This window comes from Agelaius tricolor, unplaced genomic scaffold (genome assembly GCF_023055355.1).
Source record: "Agelaius tricolor isolate 1412-34295 unplaced genomic scaffold, bAgeTri1.0.p SCAF_4, whole genome shotgun sequence".
NCBI lineage: Eukaryota > Metazoa > Chordata > Aves > Passeriformes > Icteridae > Agelaius > Agelaius tricolor.
Genome location: NW_027269264.1, coordinates 33,313,067 through 33,338,500, shown reverse-complemented (window position 1 = coordinate 33,338,500; position 25,434 = coordinate 33,313,067). Strand labels below are relative to the sequence as shown.

General features: G+C 40.3%; 1 protein-coding gene across 1 annotated transcript; it reads right to left on the bottom strand.

Moving 5' to 3' along the window:
* Positions 1-11,922: 11,922 nt before the first annotated feature.
* BTF3 (basic transcription factor 3) lies at positions 11,923-19,380 on the bottom strand. Its single transcript, XM_071425181.1, has 6 exons — positions 19,229-19,380; positions 18,874-18,942; positions 15,563-15,676; positions 15,124-15,325; positions 12,758-12,814; positions 11,923-12,276 (listed from the first exon to the last, which is right to left on the bottom strand). Exons 2-6 carry the CDS (start codon positions 18,940-18,942, stop codon positions 12,230-12,232), a joined length of 489 nt encoding a protein of 162 aa, XP_071281282.1. The 5' UTR covers positions 19,229-19,380; the 3' UTR covers positions 11,923-12,229.
* Between the last annotated feature and the right edge of the window lie 6,054 nt (positions 19,381-25,434).

Genomic DNA, 25,434 nt, shown 5'->3' with positions numbered 1-25,434 from the left:
TAGAACAATTTGGTTGCAATGGAGAGGATGGATGTAGCCATTTTGATTGTTGTTATCGATGGTAATAATGTAAAAGCATAAAAGTAACACTTAAGAAAATATATAAGGAAAATAATGAGAAAGAAATTATAAGAGTAGAAAGGTATAACAACAATCTCAGTGACGAGATTTGATTGTTGCAATTCAGATGTCTATTGGTTAAACTGATGTTCACAGTCTTCTGGCACCCTGACTGCCAGTGCTGGGATGGATGTTCAAAGGGGAAGTCCCTTCTACATGGCATGCCACCAATGCTGCATGAAGTAAGTGGGTCTTGCTGATCACACAGCTTGGCATGCCTCCAATTCTCTCTAGTCTGCCACAGGGGGAAGGGAGTCTTAATGAGCAGTGTGTGGTTTCTGTGGGAACACTGACAGTATCTGACTTCTTTCCTCCTGCCTTCCACTGTTAGTCCTGGAACAACTAGGCTAACACATTGTAGATTGAAATTTCCTTGGTACAAGAAAGTCTAATTGCTAGTCCAGAACTCCTAGCTCCTAAATATCCTTCATGCAGTGGCTGAAAGCAGGTATCAGCTGTATGGAATGAAAAGCCACGGCCTCCTGCACTCCAGCCTTCTTCAGCCATTGTAGTTCTTTGGATCATAGAATATTTCAAGTTGAAAGGGACAATACAGATCACTGAGTCACATTCCCTGCTCCTTGCAGCATGATCCCTATGGGTCTCTTCCAACTTGAGATATTCTGTGACTACCTCAGACTAGCATCACCCAGACATTCCTTGACAGGCTTGGAGACCATTTTCCTGGGAACCTGTTCAGTGATCAACCACTCTCTTAATAAAGAGCCCTTCCCTCATGTTCAGTCTGAACTTTTCCCTGATGCAGTTTCATTCCATCTCCTAATGTCCGAACTCTGGTTACCAGAAGGAAGATCAGCGCTTGCCTCTCCACTTCCTCTTATGAGGAAGCTGTAGGCTGCCATAAGGTCACCTCAGACTCCTCCAGAATGAACAGACCAAGTGACATCATTTGTTCCTCATACTGCTTTCCTCTAAAGACCCTTCACCATCCTCATGGCCTTCCTTTGGACATTCCCCAATAGTTTTATATCTCTCTTACACTTTGGCACCCAGAGCTGCCCCCAGCACTGGAGGTGAGGCTGCCCCAGTGCAGAGCACAGCAGGACAATCCCCTCCCTTTCCCAGCTGGCCATGCTGGGCCTGATGCCCCCAGGGTGGCCCTCCTGGCTGCCAGGGCACTGCTGACCATGTTCAACTTGTCCCCAATCCAAGACCTCACATCTCTTTTTGCAGGGCTGCTCTCCAGCCTCTTGTCTCCAGTCTGGGGGATGTCCTAGTATAGCTGTTCAGTCAAAACAGCAATTAAGATTTTGAAATTAGTTAAAAAAAATCAGACAATGTTAACTGATTTTCTGGGACTTCTGCACTTACTGAAAGCTACAATGAATGATAGGACATAACAGTTTTGCACTGTTATAGATAAATAATAGATAAGCTTTTGAAAGAGACTTTTCAGCAGCTCTCCCCCAACAGTACATAGGGTTTCCCCCCATATAATGTTCACGGTTCCAAGCGGTTCTCCAGTCTGCCCACTAGAGGTCTGGCATCTACTGACACACCATTAATCCCTCCCTGCCTTTCTTCCCCAGTCCGTGGGTAGTGAGCCCAACCTCCAAGTTCCTGTATTTCTTGTATAGTGTCTCTACTGTGCTAATTTTTTTTTCTATTTGAAAGTAAATCCATACACAAAGAAAATGAGCACTATTTAAAGAATATGCACTATGATTCTGATGAAAGGGACTATAAGGCTGGAGAACAATCTAGCTAAATTCTCTGAGTCAGAGCCAGAGAAATAATGAATTAAAAATGCTAACCTTGAAATAACAAAGTGATTGAATATACAAAAGGGGAAAATGTAGAAAAAAATTCCAAACCTCCATGGATTAAACTAGGATTTCTGGCCTAATTTCCCTCTGACTCTATGTACCAAAACATCTGTGGTACATAGAAGGTGTACACCGGGTCAGAATTAACCTCTGAAAGGTGGTAGGAAGAGCCAGCGCAGAGATGCATTTCTTTCAAGACACTGAAATCTGCAATGGAATCAGCCTTAGGGAAGTGAAGCAAAAAAATGTAACTGACCTTGCAGGTGTTGGTGAAATCCTTGCTCCATTATCTGTCCCCCAGGCTTTGACGCCTGTATTCTTACATAGCGTTTACACAAGTTTTATTGCATCAGGCATGATTAAATCAGATGAAAGAAACAACAAATCTGACATGCCTTGGAAGCAAGAGAGAAAAAATGTTTCATAATCAAAATCCAGAAAAATGTCTCTTGTAAGTAATTTTAAAGTAAAATAAGATGAAGTGCCAATTACTGTAAAGTTGCATATTAAAAATACTGAGATTTAATGTCCCGTGTAAAAACAAATGCTGAATTTCCACATTTGTTGAAAAGTAATGCAAATAAAAGGCAAATTGTGTTTCCTTGAGATACCATAACCTGAGCCATTTTTTCTTAAATTGCAAGACATCTCATGTATAGACAAAACTACATCAGTATGCTTAAAGAACAGAATTTCCTTTTCCTGTATTATTTGTGTTACAGGAAAGTACTTGTTCTGAATAATGAACCTTCAATATCTGCTCTGTATTTTGTCTTGAATTTCAGTCAGCAATGAGATAACATATAGGATATAAAACTGACTAATACTTAGCTATTGCCTCAAAACGTATCCCAGAAAATGCATTTTTTAATTATATGTGAAGACAAACAAGAGGAATGTAGATGAAGACAATGCAATTCAAATTTCTTCCATCTTTTTGCTGCAGAATTTCAAGCAATTGTCAGATAGTCATCACAACACCTCCCACAAGAGTAAGTAAAAAGGTGAAGATGGTAATTTTTCAGAAGCTGTTTCCTGCATCATATGCCCTTTCTACTATGTAACATTATGCTGCTAAGGGAACACGGAATTAAAGTTTTCTGTGGCTCTTCTGAGGACCTTGCAGGGACCAACCAGCACTATATAAGCTATGATTCAGATACCCTGAGGAAAATTTAGTCAAGAGTTAGCAAACAGCGGAAAAAAAATCTATGCAAAGAAAAAGCCTTACTCACAGGAAAAAAATCCCTATGTAAAAGGCACAGACAACTGGTGATTATGCAATACTAACAGCATGCTTCACTCCACATACTTTGTATTTCTCTGAGGCACAACAATAAATTTTTGTTTTTCTTGGTGTAAATACTTCTCAGTATTCATTTTCCTTTGTTTATAGTGGCAAAAATTGTAAGTGGTGGGAATTTCAGCATTGGTTAAATGTTTTGAAAGGTCAGTCTTCTGATTTCATTCTAGTGAATGATTTCTGTAGCCTCTGATGGCAGTGAGAAGACACTAAGACAGACTTACCTTTGAACCACACCTATGGGCCCAAAGTGTTTCCTTATCACAGAACCAGAGGAGTTTGAAAATTCTGCAGTCAGAATCTTAATTACAAGCTGATTTTCTCCAAAGTTTTTACAAAAGCTCTAGCCAATGTAATTTCTTACAGAAATTTTTCATCTTTTAAATTTGAACTTGAATGACAGTTTGCACTTTTTCAGAGTATTAAGATCTATATATAATAAATTGCTTTTCCTGATTAACTAAATTATTTTTTGCCAAATTCAGTGTGCAACATGTAAACACAGATATCATGAACTCTGCTCACAAAGCAGATTGCCAGCAGTTTCATGTAGTAGTAACAGCCAAATGCTTCAGAACTGCACAAAGTCTTTGTCTTATTCATTCCTGTTTGACTTTGCAGGGTATTCTGGTTAATCATGTACAATGTTAGCATTACTATTTGCATGTAAATTTGATGAGCACTTTGTAACACACTTCCCTGTCTGCTCTGGTTTTCTCTGGGGCTATTACTAGTTCCACTCTGTTGCCTTCTTTGTTCATCTGTCTTGTACTTTGAATTCCCCACTTGTATTTCTGAGACAGTTACAGAAAGCAGCAACCTCCTGCCAGACCTTCCCAGGGTAGAGCATAATCTCCCTTCAGCCCTCCTGTGGGCTTTTCCTTAGCATTTAAAAAAAAAGTCTGTATCATACACTTCCTTATGCCACACAGGGAGCAGGTGCCCACAGCAGGAAGCCAAGTGATGGAAAATGGGCCTCTGCTCTTCACCTTTTCCATGATCCACAGGAGATCATCTTGGCTCCTCACTGTGGTACTAGAGGAAAACTCTGTCCCAGGGCCATGATGGAAGTGCCCCACGACACTTTTTCTTCCCTCCCAAGTTGTTAACCCAGCAGTATTCCTGCAGTAAGAAATAACGTTGCACAGCTCCAAGATGAAAATCAGCCACTGGACCTTACTCTTAGCTGAGAAACATGACACAAACTTTTATTTACAGCATGCACCAGTTTTGCATTTCCAGAGCAACTTCACTGTGCCTTGGTCCTACAATCTACCTTTAAGCAATCTCGAATCTTGCTTCTTTAAACCTTGATGATGATGCTTAGCTCAGCCTGAGGAAACAGATGTAAACTAATGCCAGAACTATTACTCATCTTCCACAACTGTTTTATAACAGTTCGACAAAAAATGTCAGAAGCAGAGCAACCGTGAAAGTTTATCTTAATTCTAGGTGACTTGTTTTGGCTAAGCAGTTCACATTCACAGCTCTAGCCTACACCTAGCATCAACCACATGTAACTCCATATTCTCTGGAAGGAATGAAGGATAGGGGGGGAAAAAAAAAAAAGGACAGACTGTATTTACTCAAATGAAAGACTCAAATATGTTCTGCATTTTTAACTAGTAAGCTAATGTTAGGGGCATTCCAGTAGTTTTTCTTGAACACTGTGGACCAGACCTTTACAACAACAGTATAAATCACTGGAGTGCAGACACTGCCCATCACTAGAATGATCATCATTAGTATTGTTATAGCAGTTCCGCTTGCATGCACCTCCTGCTGTGCAGCACATAATGCTTTCAGGAAGTACACTGCTCCATCTGGCAATGAATGTATAACTGGGTGAATTAGGAATCCAGTCACTTGGAACTTTCAAGATCAAAGATATTGTTAGGGGTTATATATTATTATAGTCCTAGGAATGACGTCTGAATAGATCTTTCTGTTGAGGGTTATTTGTCACCAAATTAAGCTAGCAACTCTCCAGGCAGACAGGACTGTAAAGCATGTCAGTCCATCTTCTGCAGATGAGCAGTGATGAGGCCAACCATCTACGCAGAAATCAGCAGGGAAGGTTGCAAACCCCAACAGAAAGGAAGATGTAAACTGGACTCAGCAACAAGGTGGATTACAGCTGTGGGACTGCACTGTATGGCTCATCCTTTTCCTGCAAGAATAAACCTAAGTAATCCCTAAATAATCCTCTGGAAAAAAAATCCTGACCTGCATTGTGGGAGATACTGTTTTGATTCGTTATGTAAATCAACTGAACATGCTCTTTAGCACTGAAATCAAAGCATAGCAAGTACAATCACATCACATGCTTTTCACAGCCTACAAAATTTTCTAGCACATCAGCATTTCTATGTCATAAACATAAATGAAGCTTACAGAACAGCATCACTTTCACACCAATTCTAGTATATACCACTGCCAAGCATTTCAGAAGGACCTATCATACCATCCAATACCTGAACTCAACCTTGTGTATGGTTGTCAGCTAAAGGACACTGAATGATGTGTAGTCTGCGGGCACATTTGATGTGCCAGAACTTATTCAGGCTTCTAGCACCTTGGAAAAACAGGAAAACTTTAGCTAAACCACATAGATCGTTCCATCTTACTTTTGTAGCCACTAGACTGCATCTAGACTGTCTTAAATGTTACAATCTAAGGGATTCAACACAATTGTTTCTGAAAATATATCACAAAAATAGCTTGCTTATCTACTCTGTAACTGTGGTATAATCTATCCCAAATATACAGTAAAATCACAGGCATAACAGCACCACCATTGTCTCCAAAAAGGCTTTTGTTTAGAAGCATTATGATTTTCTGTTGACACAAAACTGTTTCCAGAAGGTCCACAGCATCCCAGAAAAATGTATTGGTGCATCCTTGAAGCCTTGCATCCCCACTGGAATTTATTTTACGGCCTGCTTATATAGTTTATCTGTCAAATATACTGTATATCTCGATGAAACCAGAGAGTTGTCAAGGTGGGACATAATCAGGAGTAAAAACAGATTTTGAAATAAATAATCACCTATTTCCAAGGTACAAATTATTAAAATAGGACAATGCTAAAATACGAGGAACAAATATAATGCGAGTAAAGGGTTGTTGTAAAGGGCTGATGCACTTAAGCAGAATGACAATCCATCCAGAATACAGATCCTGACAGAAGTCAGCCCAGACACCAGTGTATACGTGCACAAGGTCACATCTGAGCAAGTCTGAATTTTGTATGCTGGTGGAAGATGATGACTCAGTGAATCCTGAGACCGGTAAGTTAGTCTAGCTTCTACACAGTAAAAACATACCCACCCCCAAACACCCCCCCCCCCCCCAAAAATCTTAAAGATCATCACCCCCGGGTAGTAATTACTGGAGCATGAAATGCTGCAGATGTACATGAGAATTGTTTATCCAAATGTTGCCCCCAACATATGCTAAAGGCAAACCCCAGCTACATGAGCTGGCTATGCTGGTTTCACACTGTTTAGGAGCTTCCCTAAACCAGAAAGAACTGTAGTAACTACTGATTCCTAACACTAACTGGTGCAAAGCAGCTGGGAGGGGAGAAAAAGGAATTGTCAAATTAACTCCTCCCTGGTGCTCTGTATACCAACTGTCCGTGGAACAAAAACTTGTAATGGACATCTCAGATTAATAAACCTGCCACTCTGCTGACACAATTGTTCAATTTTTTCATTTCACCTCATTTTTAATTTGGGTTTGAATCCTTCAAACACATGTTCACATAACCCTCACCATATATTTACATAAGGCTCATGCTTTTTGGGGACAGATGAATGCCACAAATCTAACACAACAAAATGAGATGACTGACCTAGACAGGTGAAGCCAAATAATGTTAGAAATGAGCACAAATGCAGAAGTCTTTAAGACGCAAAAGTATTATAAAAATGGCTCCTAACCACTTAAGTCTGCTCACCATACATCTTAGCTATGTTACTCACCTACGTGGCTCTAATGAATAATAATCTAAAGATTATTACTTTTAATTCCTCCTAGTTCTGCAGAGGCAACCATACTGAAGAGACAAGGAACATATTCATCACCCCATTCATTTTAACACTATTCTACTCTACTGTGACTACTAGTGACAATCTCTGTGTAATACCACAGACGTTATGTCAAACACCAATGTCACACAAGCATAAATTTTGGCACATCCAACCATCTTTCTTTTTACAGGCACAATAGGGCAAGAAGCCCTTTCGGAACACCTCAGTTGGGTTTCAAAGGTGGCAGTAGTCTTGCTTACACACAGTTACTAGAAATCCATCACAAAACAGCAGCTCACTGTCGAGAGATGCTACTGTTGAGAGTTCTGACTATACTCAGTTACATCTGCATTTGCCTGATGTAGTTACTGGAAGTAACAGGAAAGAATAGCAGGACTAGTCACAATCCCTGAAGAGGCAGCTTAAACCCACAGCTCCCTCTGTTTCAGCTGATACTTTCCACAACTTCAAACCTTGCCTAATCTTATTGCATCATTTTAAGCCAGTGATAACACACAGGTGCAAACACTTGCCACAAGTTGGGAAGCAGGATACTCATCAGGTATGCAGAGCTGAAACTTTTGAGACTCCAGCATAATTCTTACAGACATTATTAACTCAGGTACAACTTACACAGCGAATTTTAACTTCATGTGTGCCCTAAAAATTTGGAGTAGGATACAGCCCATTACTACATTTTTCCAGAAAAGAAGGAAAAAAAAAAAGGCATTGTTCAATGGAATTGCAGAATAAGGATCTCAACTGCAGCAATACTTCCACATTTATCTGCCAGTAACCTGCAGCACACATCAAATCCTTGTGTGAGGACATGTTGCAAATCTTGGTTAATGGGTATCACAACCAAAAGCTTTTGCATGATCAAACTGAGCTTCAACCAATCTGATTAGCAGCAAGATATCCTAGAATTCTGCCTTCCACTCATGCAAGAGGTTACAGACATAGGCACTAATGATTATAGCCTATACCATTACAACACTAATTGGTCAACAATTGTTTTGATTTGTCTGGATTCACTACCAATGCAAAACATTGGGCTGTAACTCATCTGCTAAAGTATTACTAATCCCTGCATTACACAAACATTGTTCAAATGGCTTTTTTCACTACCAGGATACCTTAGGTGCAATGTAAATTGTAATGTAAATTACATCTGTTAATTTCTTATTTAAAAAAACAGATTACAGTAAGACCGTACAGTAATAGTATTACATAAAATGTCTTCCTTCTATTCGGTAACATTATTTTATAATGATAATCCACACATGAAGACAGAGTATTAGCAGTGCAGTTAAAACTTTCATGATGAAACTGCAGGTACCATGTTAACAAGAAACCACAGCTTAAAGTCAATTAGAATACACAGAAATAGTTATACTCCTGATTCTCAGAGCTTCCATATACATGCACTCTTCATCCATCTTTAAAGTTACTGAGTTCACCTTGTAGTCAAACTAATTGTGTTACTTCCTCGTGCTACACAGTTCCCCCAAGCTAAGTAAGCTTGGCTCAGCTGCACCATAAGCTCCTTTTTCTGCAAAATAAGACTTCCTCTCAGAGTCCAATCTCTGTTACTGGTCAGGATCTTACAACTATCATATCCAGTAGAAAACATTTTCAGCAACTCTCATAGATGTGGCTGAAATGATAGAAAACTAAGAGAAGAATAGCTCAGAAAAATTAGAAGCCACATTGCATGTATTAGTAAAGTGCAAGACATGCTGAGTACTTATTAATATTTTAAAATACGCAGCTTAGAAATCTCTCCTTTTTACATATACCACCATCTTGCCAGTCACTTAAGGCTGTAATCTAGTCATCACAAACATGGACTTCAACTTCAATCTCTGTTGAATATTAACTCTCCAGTTTACTAACTTGTTCAAATCTATTCCCACATTTAAAGGAGAGAATAGCCTGTTATTCCAACCATACCATTACACATTTAGGTTTTCAGCAGATACAGTAGACAACTTGAGGAAAAGTAAATTATCTGTATGATGTTTCAGCCACAAAACACAGTATCAGCACAAAATTTCAGAGAGGTGGCAACTACACTTAACTTCCCCCACACTCCACGCAAATCAATGTAAGAAAATACACAAGCATTGACTTCAAATTTCAAGTATTGAGCTGTGAACATTTTAAACATGCTCTTCCTTTGTCACGTATGTTAAATGTGCATTACAAATTACATTAATTCTCAAAGATTACTTTTCCTAACAGACACAACCACAGACTGACAAGCCTTTAATAATAAGAACAAACATGTAATAATAATGCAAGGTGACTTTGAGAACTTTAAAATCAGTATTACTTTAAAACCATAGTTAGAAGCTTTTCATATTACAACACTAATAAAACACACAGCTTCAGCATCTCCCATAAGGTTTCTGTTGTTTGGGTTTTGATATTAGAATATACTAATTTTAAAACATTGCAAAGCCCTTAAAGCATAAGATTAATATGAAAATATTTCCAAAAGTCTGTTCCAAACATTATGGAACATTCCAAACATACATTCCAAACATTATCCTCACTAGAACCCACCACTGCACTGAGTTAAGCTATTTCAGAGCTTTATGTGACAGAACCTGAACATTCCTTTAGCCTTTTAAAAATAAAAAACTCAATAGAAACACAGGCATTTGTTTTCATTTCTCCATTGTCCAAAATATTTGGAATGGAGAGCCATTTTCCTTGAGTAAAACTAGATATGAATCCGTAATAGCATAATTACAGTATGGTTACCCAGAAGTTCAACCTGATGAGAAACATCAGCACAACTATCCTCAGTTTCTAGTAATTAGTGACAGATTAGGAAAACCATAACTAAGCTCCTTACTAAGAGAAAAATAATCACACCACTGAGTCCAGGACTGAACACTAAGTTACACATGAAGAATATTATAACCTTACTAGATAGGCATTTTACTTCCATTTAGACTCTGCTATAGTCAAGAACATAGTTTGCTCATACCTTTATCCTCGGTTTGAGTCTGAAGATGCCGATTAGGCCAGTATTTCCTGACTGGGAGTGTACTGGAAGCATACCTTTCCCAAAGACAAAGACTTCCACAGGCATGTCACATGGGTGTTGATCACTAGATTAGACTTACATTGCACTTCAAAGACACTGCTTTAGTGAGGATCTTATTTTTTAAGTACTAAATGTATGTGTGTTAGAGGGAAAAAGGCTAACACTGTCTATAACATCTAAGCAAGGCCCAAAGTACTTTGTAAGACAGAAACCAGCAGAAAGTATTTCATAAGGGCTATGATTGCTTAAAGCAATTTATGTGGACTAGCATATCTGAATCACAGAACAGGTAACACACTCATAAAAACCCAGCATGTCATTTATTTACTCAACAGGTCACAGGAAGTCTGGCAAGCTACTCTGCAGAATTTGGTTTTTTCCCTTATACACAGCAATCACATCTGCCATCCTTATTTCAAAAGTCAAATTCACAGAAGCCTAATTTTTCTACCTTACTGCCACAATTCAATGAATCCACTCTTCAAGCTAATTCAATGGTACAAGCACAGTTCACCGTTGAAGTACTTGTAAACCAAGACAAGTGCTCTCTCTAAAATTGTTACCTAAAGCTCTTGCACCCGACTTCAGCCATGTCATGCTCACATTAGTCTGCTATCTTACCTCAAACCACAGGAGTTCTAGGGCTTGGAGGAACAAGTTCCTCCACTGTTTCCCAATGTACACTATGACAAACATGCTTGGCAAGTCAGACACAGACCCACCCTCTTCCAGGCACACGGAGAGCTTTGCTATGGGTACAGCAACTCCTCAGCAAGTCATGGTGAATCTATACTTCCCGAAGTATCTGCTCTAGAAACAACCTTAGGAGGCCAGTAGCTGGGTGCTCTTCAGTCATGCAAGCTTCTGATCTATCATTAATATCAATGACTCACAAACATGAAATTTAGCTCTCATCCTTGGAAACTCCAGCTATAGGGGTCAGAATGGAATGCAAAATGTCTTTCTTGTGCCCTAGAAAGTTATATTTTTCTCTGAAACACAACAAAAACCCAAAAAGCAATAAAAACAACACATTCCTGAAACATTCAAATTATTAGTTAATAGATCCAAAGCTGGTAAATACACTTAAGAGCCATTATAAATTTTATTAATGCTTTTCCTCCTTTCCGTGCTTCATTCCCCCATATAACTGATGGTTTCAGGTAAGTAAAATTAAAATGGCATTGTTTAACCCATTAAACACTTGTACCATGCAAATATCTAATAAACACTCACTGACGGTAAAAATTTAACACTCACATGTAGCTCCCCCAAGGCCAGCAGCAAGCAACTGGCAAGTAAAAATTCTTCCTCGACTTGCAAGTTTTGTGTTAAATTAAGCCACCATTAACTGTTGCTAAAATACAATTCTATTTCTTAAATCCAGTAGGTTACAAACTGACTTATAGCCTACCTAGCTCTAACCTGCAATGCCAAAAATTCACCAAGTCCAAAAGGTTTCATTACCACAAAAAGTTTTTTTTCAGGAGCCAGCTTTTTAACACAGCAAACGGAGGTTGCTCTGCAGAAAAGCAAAACATTTTAAGATTGCTTAATATTTAGGACCTGTTGTTTAATATTTTTGTCCCTAATTTTCTGACAAAAAGTCACACCAGAAACTTTGCTTTATATTTTTATTGTATGCCAAAGTTCATTAAAGATGAGTGTTTGCTTGTAGAAGTTACTCAAAAAATGTGTCTAGGCAGAAATTTGTTAGCAATCTGACTTATTTCAAAGCATAGTTTTGTTCAATCGGGCCACAAAAATAATAGTGTACAAGCAGTAACTAAGGAGCTGTAGATTCAAGGAGTTTCCAAATACCACAGATCTTGAGATCTCATCAGGAAATAAATCAAGGCAGTCACAATATAAAATAGCAGCTCCATATAGCTTTTTCAAGTTTTAATTTTATTCAGGAGGTGACAGTTCAGTTTGCCTCATTCTTCGAAGCTTCATCGAAGTTTTCAACAAGATCTAGAAAAAGATTGTTGGAATTAAAAGTTTGACCCACTTCCCCTCTGCCAAACATTTTCGGTTTGAATTTTTTCCTAAGTCCAACTTCATCTCAAGTTTTTACCATAAAAACTTTCAGCTTTTAAAATACAGAGCAAATATTGCTCAACCAAAGAAATTTTGGACAGTTCGTTAAAAAGCACAATTCTGAAAGCATTTAGCTTCACTATAACGACTGGGCAGTGATTCTGACAAGGTAGTTTCTCATGAAATATTAAATAATGATCTTAGTCACAACTATCAATTCAACACAGGACCAAAATGCTAGCTTAAACTGCGAAGTCTCTCACAGTATCTGAAATTAATGAAATAATCTGCCCACAGAAATTCTGTGACAAGTCACTAGACATCATTCTTACTATCCCTGGTCTGATCTTATGCTATGTGTAAGATCTCTCAGCAAAATTCACTTTCTTCTCCTCCAGTGCATGTTTGTTCTCACCTGGAACTTCATCGTCATCATCTTCACCAGTGGCAAGTGGCGCTTTTCCATCCACAGCTGCAAGAGCAAGTAGTTCAAAAGCTTCATTCAAGCTCATCATAGGCATTTTGAGTTACTGTTTAGCTTTGTGTTTTTTGAAAACATTATCAAAGATTCTGGGCCAAGCTGCAATGCTTTATCTAAAGTTGGAAGTTTACATTCCCTTTTTTACTGATAATGCTCAAACAGCCCAGTAGTAAAATTAGAAGATGCATGCTAAACAGCATACTAGTCACCATCTTGTACGAAGATATTGAGTACTCTGCACAACAATAACTTCCAAATACAAGTGGAGATTGATTTTACAAGTTTTTCCTAAAAGCAGGTTAGTTTATGGACTACCACATGGCTCTTAAATTTACATAATTTACATCACTAAGTTTTAAGGACTAGAAAGGATCTTATTATCCCACACATCCAAAGAAAGCTGAGGTGTAATTGTGAAGTTGCAGGCAGAGACAAGTAGAAGTACTAAAAGGTATTACTGTTCTCTGGCAAAGTCAAAGGAATATGGAACTGGGTGCACAATTTTACACTCCTTAGGTGGTTTAGGCAACCTAGTGTTCTAGTCCACATGTTTGCTGACTCAGTAATTTCTTTAACCATTCCTATTGCATTTGACAGAGGTAGTGAGATTTAACCATCTCCATTGTAGCAGACCAGTGAGCATCTGCTGAACTGGGAGAAGTACAATGCTACAAACAGGTATCTCAAGTGTCTGAGTATAGAGAATAAGAATACTCTACAACTATTCTTAGCTGTACTGTCACATTGTCTCTTACTCTCTACTACCTTAGCATTATTCTAATTAATCCTTCTCAGTTTTTAAGAAAAATGTGAGGAAAAAGATAGTTTCTTACTAGATCTGTACATTAATTTCTAGAGAACCAGAACTGATAAATAAACTTTGTTTTGAAAGGACTTGGAACAAGGACATCACTGACCTTCATTTGTTTTTTTTAAGAAGCAGAAAGTTGTTAAATCTTAAGTGCATCTTAAGATTAAAAACAACATTTGAAAAGCAAACCATGTTATTTTGTCCTAAACTACCTGCATTCTCTCTCATCCCCAAGACCAGTCCAAGTTTATCTTAGCATCTGCAATCATCACAGATGCTTCACTCATTGATATTAGGCTTCCAAACCTAGCTGACAACACTGAACAGAAAGTTTTGTGCAACTAGTTCTGGCATCCACTCTTAGTGGAAAGAAATAGCCATTTATTAGAACATAAAAAGTAATCACTTCAAACAAGCTTCTCTCCTTCTAAAACTCCACAATTTAGCTTAGTATATAGCCTCTTATAACTGGCTTCTTATTGTTATCAGAAAACAGAACTTCAGCAATCATTCTAAATCCTTCCAAGTACTCTTTTCTTTCAAGCTCTATCATGAAAGCTACTATCACACAGGTGACATTAGAAGAAAGGATCTGAGGATCATGATAAAGAACACTTTACTCCATATCTTGAGGACTACTTCTAGCAAAATTTTTTTCAGGCTGTTCCATATATTTAAAGGAATGGGCTTAAGATATTTCAGGAAGTAGAAGACTGTACACACAGGACACGAGGAATGTTCCCAGTGTCAACAAGTCTTTCACTCCTGATTTTCATCCTGTAGCAACAGCACCTTTATCAAACACTACATATTTAAGTCCTTACTATACTTTTCCCAGTTTTAGAAGGAACAAATGTTCATACTGTTCTACTATTTAAAGTATGGAATAGAAAGTTGGTGTATCTAGCTTAATGCTCATATCAGCCCTGTTCTCTATAATGTTTTACACATAGTGAAATTATAATGTACTTCCTTATAAATACCCTGTAATTTCTTCCTAGTTATCAAAAAGCCCATGGAGCAATACTTTCACCACACCTGTGAGGGAGAAAAGCAATCACAAGATATCTGTTATGTCTCTCTCCCCATTACTTACATTTCCATTCCAAGTGTCAAGAGATATACTCAAGCTTATCCTTCTCCAAAACCTAACACTTACAGAGTAATTAATTCACCCAGCTATAATGAACAAGATGTGTCAAAATATGGCAGCCATATCAAGAAGGAAAGTACCAGAAAATCAAGTCTGGCTACAATTTTCCAGTGCTAACCCAGCTACAAGACACATTAACAGGTGACTTCGCTTGACTGAGTCATGCTTGCCATTGGGTTTGAGCTATAAATCAAATTGATTTTAAAGTGTTTGGTTTCTTTATAAGGATTTTATAACATGCTTGCAGACAACAAGAGTGCAGGGAATGTCACTGCTGCTACAGAAACAAGCTTCATGTCAGCTGCCAGCATGAAACACATTCAAGTTTCAACCTACATTGCTTGGGTAGGGCTTCTGCCAATCTCCTGAGGCTGGTCAGACTGTCAGCTCCGAGCTGGTTGAGGATGCTAGGCAGCATTTCTGTCAGCTGCTTTGTCTCAGCATGGCCGGTGATAGTGAAAGTGTTAGCAGCCAGAGATGCCTGAACTTTGGGGTTATTGAAGTGAATGACTGTTCCTTGATTGGTAAACATGTTTACCTGCAAGAAAAAAAAAATCCAGTATTTGAAGCAGTCAAACAGGATTTTTCAATTTAACAGAAAATAAAAATTCTTAAAGCTCCAGGAAGACCTATTGATCATCTACATACAAGTTTAGGAGCTATGTTTTTACCAGAAAATTTATTTTAATGCATATTCTATTTAATACATTTTCTATTTTCTATACTATTTCTATTTTCTATTTAAATATATATTTTTTTTCTTTGAAGCAATTACCTCTTCAATTCCAGAAATATTGTTGACTCCCAGTTTCTTCAACGAAAACTGAAGTTTTTTATCATCTGCTGTAGCTGTTCTGTGAACAACCTTCTTCTTTCTGCGGGCAGTACCCTTTGCAAAAAAAAAAAAAATTACAAGATAAAGCTTAAACAGTTCTCACTTAACTCTAATCCTAAAGGCAGTATAACTACTTTACAATCTCTACAAATCAACTTAACATACTGCACCTGTGTTTCACTGCATGTAACCCTGCTGCCCAACTGCACTGCAGCAGTTTTTCTCTTTGCAGTGAGGCAAGATTTGCACATGTAGGAGAAGCATAAAGTTTTAGGAAGCAATGCTATCAGAGAGTATTTATTCCACAAATGTCATAGTTTACTGCAACATCTTAGAAAAAAGGAGTTGCAAATTTACCCTTGTTAACCCAAGTCATCACAAGACATAAAACTGAAGAATGAACAGTTTCAAGCAATTTCCAAAAGTTATTAGTTTTTCCTTAGATTATAGCCAAATTTTGGTAAAAATCAGAGCTCATAAGGCTATGAACACATCATTAATAAATGAAAAGAGAAAAGCCAAATAAATGATAAGAGAAAAGCCAAAATACTCCATTTTTATTCTAAATAGCCATCTTTCATCTGATGGATTTACATTTTTGAAGAATGCCTACTTTTCGAAAATATTTCATAAATACATTTTAAATAATACTTCTGGTGTTCTAGACCAACCCTGTTTAAAAACCAAACAAGTAAAGGTTACGTTGCCCTACAGATCCAAAGTTCTAGATTTCTCCAGGGAAGTAAAAGTTCCATACTAGAATACATCTATTTATATGAAAAAGCAGAAAATGTAATTCTCCAATTGCTTGCACAAGGGTTCAGGAAAATCTGATATAAAATGTCTGAAAAAAAGTGAAACTAAGCTTGTTTTTGACATAATGTAACTACTAATCTAAGTCCTCCCGGGCGGGCTGCTCATCTACCACGTGCTAATAAGAAGAGAATGTGTTGCTGCCTAGCTGCGTAAATAGCTGCAACTCCTTCTCAGTTTACTGTCAGAAGTTTAAAAGTTGGATGGACAGTAACAAATCTAACATAACTCTGTTACCAACAATGAGGAACATTAGCGACAAATTCATATGAAACCAACACTTGGAAGACGACCACTCAAACATTTAAGTTTTTGTCTATAAAACTTGATATTCACACCCTGCTACTGTTGGGTTAGCACACACAGTGGTTTGGAAATTGCTAAAAGTAATAGAATTGCTTTATTTTAGTGGCTTGTCTACCCAAGAATTGAGCTAGATAAGGCATATGCTAAGTCCCTCTGGACAACAAAATTCTCAGTAAATTTCAGAACTTGACATCTTGAATCAAGGAATATGGAGGAATATGTACCTCCTTCACACCCATCTTAATTTACATGGCAACAATATAATAAAGATATCAGGAATAATTTCCCATTATAAAAAATAATAATATGGCAGGTTCAGGCATTTCACAGGCCAATTTTAGAATTAAATTACCATTCTAAGCTTTGCATAATGTCTATAAAAGCCCTATATTGATCAGCAAGCTGCAAGAACTGCAATCTGAATGCATGCTCTCACATGACAGACATTAAAAGCCTCTATAGTCAATAAACACACACTGGTTAACATGCGTACAATTAGCATATACCAAGAATATGCAAAAATTACCAAGGTTGTTAATTACTACATAAACCCTGTTTTAGGTTGCCTAAATCTCCAGCAATTGGCAAAAAGAAAACGTAAAAAAGCCCCAAACACTGGAATGAAAGCTCCTGGAAATTCTGTCAGCAAGAGTTCTGTTGAATAATTTGTAATCTAGAACATTGTGTATATCCCTCAGGTATGAAAGATTCCTGAAGAATTCCTGAATTAAGACTGACACTGAAATGAAAATGTTTACTGTCATATGAAACATACTCTTTCAAACATACTTGTTTACTATCATATTAAACATACTTTTCTCACATTATAAGTAAACACACAACACAAATACCAATATTCAGATATAACAAAATAAAGTTTTTCTTATTCTATTAGCCTGCAATTTAAAAAGTATGATAATATATTGAATTTTCAACTTTGTGCAGAAAGGCAAAAAACTGCCTCGAGCACCCTAAGTATTTCTGATGAACCAGTAACAGAAGATCTGTAAGATCTGTTATGAAAACTATACCCAACCTCACCTGCTGTAAGTTATGCTCACTTTAAATCCCACACGTTTTCTAAAACAGCCCACAGAATTAGCACGGGATGGCTGCAAAACGACTATCATGACCATCTACTTCCAACCTTTCTGCCATGGGCAGGGACAACTCTAACTGGACCAAGGTACTCAAGAGTCCCATCCAACCCAGCCTTTAACACCCCCAGGGATGTGACATCCACAGCCTCCCTGGGCAACTTGTTCCAGTGCCTGACCAGCCTCACAGTAAACAATTTTTTCCTAATATCCAGTCTAAACCTACTTTCAAGTTAAACCCATTCCCCTTTGACATGCTACAACATGCTCTTGTAAATAGTCTTGATGCATCTTTCCTGTAGGCTCCCTTCAGGTACTAAGAGGCCACAATTAGGCCCCAATGCCTCCTCTTTTGCAGGCTGACCAGTCCCAATTCTCTCAGACTGTTCTAACATGAGAGGAGCTCTAGCTCTCTGATCAACTTGCTGTCCCTCCTCTGGACTCCCTCCAGCAGGTCCCTGTCCTTCCTGTGCTGGGAGCCCAGAGCTGATGCAGCCCTGCAGGTGGGGTCTCAGCAGGGCAGGGCAGAGGGGCAGAATCCCCTCCCTGGCCCTGCTGCCCACCCTGCTCTGGATGCAGCCCAGGACACGTGTGGCTCTCTGGGCTGGGAGTGCCCATGGCTGGGTCATGTCCAGCCTCAGCCACCAGCACCCCCAATTCCTTCTGGGCAGGGCTGCTGGGATCTGTTCATCCCCAGCCTGTGCTGGTACCAGGGCTGCTCTGACCCACAGGCAGCACTCTGCACTTGACCTTGCTGATTATTAGATTCCCATTCACCGTAACACAGAATATTAAATCTGCTGTAACAAAACATACACAGAGAGAAACGCCTGGAGATTCAGCTACTGCATATTGCACCTACAAAAGTGACTTCAGAGGGCCCTGGAAGAGCACAGATTCCCTTGAGGACAGTCCAGCCAAGCTGAGAGCACTCAGGGCTGCTCCACACACCCGTTTCCGGGACCCCTTGTGCCAGGCCCGACATACGGGCGGGGACACGCAATCCCGATAGTAGCGCAGGGAGGCGGCTCCTACCTTGCCACCGATGCGCACTTGGGCCTGAAGCTTGGCCAGCTTCTCCTGGTTCATGATGGTCTCCTTCATCTGCGAGAACAACAAGAGTGGGTGTGGGAACACAGGTGGGGGCACGTGGGCGCAGGGGGCTCTGCAGCCGCCCCTGACACACACCCACACACGGCACGGGGGCAGCCCCGTCCCGCCAGCGGGCCGGAGCGCTCTCCGATCGCGGGCAGAGCCGCCGAGCCCAGCCGAGCCTCCCCGCCGGGCCCGGCCCGTAACCGCCGTCCCTTTCTCCAACCACCACCGCCGCCCACCGCCCCCTGCCGAGTCACGCTCCCCTCCCGGCCGCCCCCCGTCTACCCCGCGGTACCTCGGCGAGCGGAAGGGCGCGGAGCGCGGCTGGAGGCGGCGGGCAGGACGCGGGCCGGGATCCGCACGCGGGCACAGCGAGATGGCGGCCGGAAGGAAGGACCTGCGCGCAGGGCCGCGCCTGCGCCGCGCCGGGGCCGGCAGGGGGCGCCCCTCGGGGCGGGCCGTGGAATCCCGGGGTTTGTTGACTTGGGAAAGTCTTGCGGCGTGGTTGGCACCCCGTGCCACTGCCAGTCTTTCCTTAGACAACTTCAGGAATAGTGACTCTAGCATCTCCCTGCGGAGCCCGCTCCAATATCTTGTCAGCCTTTCTGTGAAGAAATTCCTCTTGATGTAGACCCTCCCCTTGCTGCACCTCCTTTCAGGTCGCTGTAGAGAGTGATAAAGTCACCCCTCAGTCTCCTCCAGGCTAAACATCCCCAGCTCCCTCAGCTGTTCCCCATAAGACTTGTGCTCCAGACCCTTCACCAGCTTTGTTGGCCGCCTCTGGTCTTCTGCCAGCACCTCAATGTCCTTCTCCTAGTGAAGGGCCAAGGACTGGACACAGCACTGGACATGTGGCCTCACCAGTACAAGGGGACAATCCCTGTCCTGATCCTGCTGGCCACACTATTGCTGATCCAGACCAGGATGCCATTAGCCTTCTTGGCCAGCTGGACACATCCTGGCTCATGTTTGGATCAGCACCCCCAGGTCCTTTTCCTGTGGGCAGCTTTCCAGCCACTCTGCCCCAGCCTCTGGCACTGCCTGGGGTTGTTTTGGCAATGGGCAGGACCCAGCACTCACCATGCCTGCCCTGACCATGCCTCAGATTACCATGCCTTACTCACTTTGCTGCCCTCTTACCCACCCTGCTACCTGCAGCCTTGCCAGGGAAGTTCCCCGCCACAGGCTTGACATCCATGGTCTGGCATCACAGAGTCACAGAAGCATTGGGATTGGAAGGGACCTCTGGAGATCATCCAGTGCAATGCCCCTGCTAAGTCAGAAGCACCCAGAGCAGGTGACACAGGAACATATCCAGGTGGGTTTTGAACAGTTCCAGAGAGAGACATTCCATATATTCCCTGGGCAGCCTGTTCCAGTGCTTGGCCACCCTCAACATATAGGAATTATCTCTCATGTTGTGGGGGAATTTCTTGTGTTTTAACTTATGGTCATTGCTCCTCGTCCTGTCACTGCGCACAACTGAAAAGAGTCTGGCACCATCCTCTTGACACCTGCCTTTGAGATATTTATACGTATTGACAAGATCCCTTCTTAGTCTTCTCTAGACTAAACAGGCCCAGCTCCCACAGTCTGTCATAAGAGAGGTGCCTCAGCAGTTGTGCTTGTGTGGCTGGACCCTCTTCAGTAGTTCCTTGTCTTTCTCGTACTGAGGAGTCCAGAACTGGATGTGGTGCTCCAGATGTGGCCTCACTAATTATGTGTTTATTATTTTTCATGCTAGAAAACACGTGAGCATTATGTTTCTTTCTCCTTTTTTTAGTGCAGGCCCCCTCTCAAAGCCCATGGCTGTGCTTCTCCCAGCTGTCCCCAACAACTCGCCTCCTTCCTCCCAGCTGGCCAGTGCAGAGCTCTGTGGTGGGGCCCCTTAAGTGAACCAATCCCCGATGCCCCCAGCTGCCCCTGCCCAGCCAAACTACTGAGATTCTTCTGTCACCGCTGCCTGTGTAACAGCCCTTGTTCTTTTTATTTCTTCCTCCTTGTTGTTTTTCCCTGTGGCTTTTCCTCCTCTGTTATGTTATTGTAATTTATAAACTATCCACATGCAGCTGCTTGCTGCTGGTCACAGAGGGCACACACTGTCTGTGTGCCTTTACTGGATCCCTCAGAGATGTTTCCCTGTAGCTGTTTTCCCTCACTGAGGCCTTAATCTACCCTTTTTATGTATTGCCAGTCTTTGTATTTTCAGAGTCCTATTCTGGGAGCCAAACACACACACCTCCCAGGCCCTAACTCACACAGTTGCTGCTGCCTTTGAGTATGTGTAAACCTTGTTCCTCAGTTTGCATTTCTGAGGCAGAGATCATTCACAGTCTACAATTTCAGTCTCCCACAAGTTTGCCACTGTGTTTGAGTTTACTCTGACGAGTGTGACTAATCTCACAGCCGTGGGGAATGTGCATGTCTGGCTCTAGCAGAAGGCAAAGCAGTCCTTGCAGGAGCTGTGCTGCACAGCAGAGGGCAGGAGCAGATTTATGGGGGAAGAAGCCTGGCATTCTCATCAGTGCTACAGGTCCTCACAGAGTGATGCAAGAGAGGAGGAGCCTTGTTGCTCCATGGTCCCAGTCACCGCCTCAGCTGAGCTTGATGAGCCTACTGGGACCAGTAGAAACACCGCTGACCTTGCCTTCTCACCCTGAATATCCTCAGTTAACTATTCTCTTTGGTCTTGTTTCTGTAAGACTATGTTAATAATTAATCTATTCTTCTTCATTGATTAACATTGTCTCCCTTGTTACTAATCCCCAGAGCCAAGATTTTGCCAAGGCACTACTTTTTATGTGTCTATGAATTTAGTTTGCTCTTACATTATCTTTTCACTACACCAGAGCTGAGTGATAATTTGTACAAAAGATACTGATCCTGTTAAAATTGAGGCCTTTGTAATTAGTGAAAATTAATGATAATCCCAAGATGACTCCATCTGGTGGGGGTAGAAATTCTCAGAGGGATGATGATTCAAAAGGCGCTGCTGAAGGGCAGCAGCCTCTGTGCCTCCCACCAGGTGAATCACAGATGAAAATTAGGGGATGATCAAACAACTGTAAAAGATGGTGGGGGAACCTCCAAAAATTTGGTTCACTGTATCTAAGAAAAGATGGCGGGGGAAGCTCATATTATTTACCTGAACTAGCAACCCCAATATATCATTCAGAAGGAGGGGGAAAAAGCAGATTTAGGAGAAGGGGGTGTTTGGAGAAGACAGAGTTTCTTAGGAACTAAAAAGAAAGCTTATAAATTTATTGCAGGATGAAACTGCCAATGTACCTGCAGAAAACGTGAGGAGAGCCAAGATGAAAAAACACAGAACAAACCTGAGTTTGTAACAAATCGGCTTCAGATTTTTTACACTCTGCCATCCATATATGTGTAATAGTCTAGAATTGCTAGGCCAAATAATGATTACAAACAAGCAAAATATTTTATTAGACTAAAATACTGAAGTGAAAATGAATCACAGAAAGATCATTCCAAGATAGAAACTGTAGAAAATGCTGTTACGGCTGGCATTTTAGGATCAACTGGTCTAGAGATGTGATCTCGCATGCCCTCGTGAGATTTTTGAAGACAAACTATGATGAAAACCACATCGCTGAGTTGTATCAGGACAAAAAGTGATTCAAAAGTGGCAGTTCAAGGGGCTCTAAGATTTAGTTACATTTCATGGATCAAACAGGAGACCTTCAAAAAACAAACTTTACGTCTGAGAAAAAGTATTTTAGCATGCTAAAATAGTATTGGCTTGTTTTCTTCAGTTTTTCTTTTGTAATTCCATAATGGGAAACATAAACCTAAACCTGGATTTAGTAGTAGCTGAAGAACTTCTATGAGAAATGAAGCAGATCCAAGGGCTGTACCACTGAGAGGGATCCTGAGCTCAGTAAACACCTTTTCAGTTCTGAAAAAGGGTGAAAGTCATGACCTCAAAAACATCGAAACATATACATTGCTAAAGGAAAGTTCATTAGCTACAGCAAAACAGCATAGGAATGGAGGAAGATCATTAAAATGGTTACTTAGAAAAATTGTTTCCTAAATTATATGGAAGTTTAAAGGCAGAAGAATGACATTTGTTCTCAAAATGGTAGTGGAAAAGCTCTCCTAATAGTCATGGCGAGTGCTGCCTAAGTAATAACAGGGCATGTTGAGGAGAGGTGCTAGTATCATATTGAGGGAACTAATCACAGATTTGAAGCATAAGTGATCAGGCTATGGTGAAGCAATATTTGTCTTATCTGGAACAACAAGACAAAAAAACATGGCTTTAGGCAGTGAAGGAAATCTGATATTTAAAATTTCATTTGGAAACATTTGTTGAGAAGAATGCTGTATTTAACTGCAGGACATAAGGGGAAAAGTACTAAGTAATTTTGAAAATACCCATGTGTGTTAGCAATTTTATGGAGGAAAATAGCAGCATTATGTAGTAGAGAACCAAAAATGTTGAGAGAGAGAGATGAATGGAAAAGAAACCATCTCCAGATATCTAGACATTAGACTCACTGAAGAATTAGAAATTTTTTAAGGGATGTAAAATATATAAACTTTGATAAGAGCCCAGAAAGATTCAACCTAAGTCTGGTGCTGTTTCCATCTCATGTGTTACCATCTTGTATCATGTGCCACAGAGTTGATCTGTAATAGACTTAGTGTCAAGGAAGAGAGGCTGCTGCCCAGAAAACAGTGTCCTTTTCTCACCAGGACTGTAGTTTTTAAACTCAGCAACCCAAAATACCTGGGCTTCAAACCATATCACAGGCTTTTTACAACTTCCAGGATGCCTCTCCCTGTAACACCCTGCAGAGTCCTACTAGGGAGTAGTTGGAGAAGGGCTACATCAAGAATCCCCTGCCTTCACTGTACATGGTTCAACTGGGCTTTGCAGGATATTTGGGAATTTGAGTTAATAAGACTGCTAAAAGCTCACCAAGAAAGGCTTGCCTGTTAGTATTAGTCAATAGCAAATACCTTGCTAGAAAATAAGTAAGAGGTAGAAGTTACTATGTCCTTTATTGGCTATGCATGAAAAAGGTGATACCTTAAATTAATGCATGGATATTAGAGACTTAGACAAACTGTTTATTCCTAAAGACATCCTATAAACAGAATTCAAGAGAGCTTGGATCCTTCAAGCCATGATCACAGAAATATTTTGACCTCTGCTAAGACAGTGGTCTTTGTATTTTCTTTAATCATTAACACAAATCAAAACATTGTTCAGACAACATGACCCAACACACACATGTAGATGTGTAATGTATCACATTTAGCCCAGGATGAATCAGGACTAAGTTTGGCCCACTTTAGAAGTATAGGTGCCATCATGCAACCTTTGATTAATGCCTTGACAGCTCCAAAATTTTTATTCATTCTGGATTTACTTGATTTTCTAGACCTCCTGGTCCAGCTGGTGCTCGGCAGGAGTGGTGAGCATGCATGGCAAGAGGTGGAAAGGCTGAACAAGGCAAGGGCCTTCCTTTTTCTGCAACAGCTAGCTGCTATTTCTGCTCAAGTCCTGGCAGGAACCCATTACCCACTAAGTTCTAGATGGAAAAACTGATCTTTTTCTTTGATCACAATACAGCTTATCCCCAAGGATTTCTAAGTGGACAAAGAATATACCTGCCAATATTCACTGAATTAATGAATGAGTTTGTACTCCTTTGGGGCTTACTTCCAACTCTACAGAATGAAATAGAAAATATCTCAAATATTTGAGACACTAATTATGGGATCTCCCTCCTAGTTTGCTAAAGGTTGTTTACAACAACAACAAAAAAAAAAGGGCTTATGTGGAAAATGGTAGAAAGCTTTTCAGTAGTTGGTGAAGTTATGGAATTAAAGGTAACCTAAACAAGCATGATTTGTTCACGTGAAAAGTACTCTGCTATATCTGCTCCAGCAGCCAGTGCTTAATTTTGTAAATCTGATATCCTTCCACCAGCATGGGAAATAGTTACTGGTTTTAAGGGATAGAAATAATAAGTTGAAATTAAAACTGGCAAAGCAAATTTAAGCATCTCATGCTATTTTGAAGGACTATTAAGAAAATAATAGGGATGAGATGAACAAGAAAAAAGATGGATAGAATGACAAAGATTGTCAGGAATACATAATTATTTCTGTGCTACTCCAGTGATTCTGAAGGAGAACTCCTCAGCATGTAAAAAAGGTGACCAATGAAAAAATTTGTCATAGAATCTATGGAGTCATGAACATCAGGAAGAAAGTGTTTAACAACACTTGTTCCTTGTCTCTTCCATGACAAAATGGGGGTGCGTCACATTTAAATGAGCAGGTGACTTGCATAAAACAAATTAAAAGAGACACTTCTTACCACTCATGGTTAAAGCTTAGGAGCATTCACCACAGAATGTGTTTAATGGTGTAAATGTACATGATTTCAAAAAACTACAGGACAAATTCATGGAATAAATTCTCTCACAGGCCGTTAAATTCCAATATTATCTCCACTTTAAA

What these genes read in the sequence shown, in the direction of transcription:
- BTF3 (XM_071425181.1), bottom strand. Translation starts at nt 18,942, where the DNA reads ATGAAGGAGACCATCATGAACCAGGAGAAGCTGGCCAAGCTTCAGGCC. An exon ending in AAGTGCGCATCGGTGGCAAG is followed by an intron (nt 15,677 to 18,873) that starts GTAGGAGCCGCC and finishes TTTTTTGCAAAG; the next exon opens with GGTACTGCCCGCAGAAAGAA. An exon ending in ATATTTCTGGAATTGAAGAG is followed by an intron (nt 15,326 to 15,562) that starts GTAATTGCTTCA and finishes TTTTTCTTGCAG; the next exon opens with GTAAACATGTTTACCAATCA.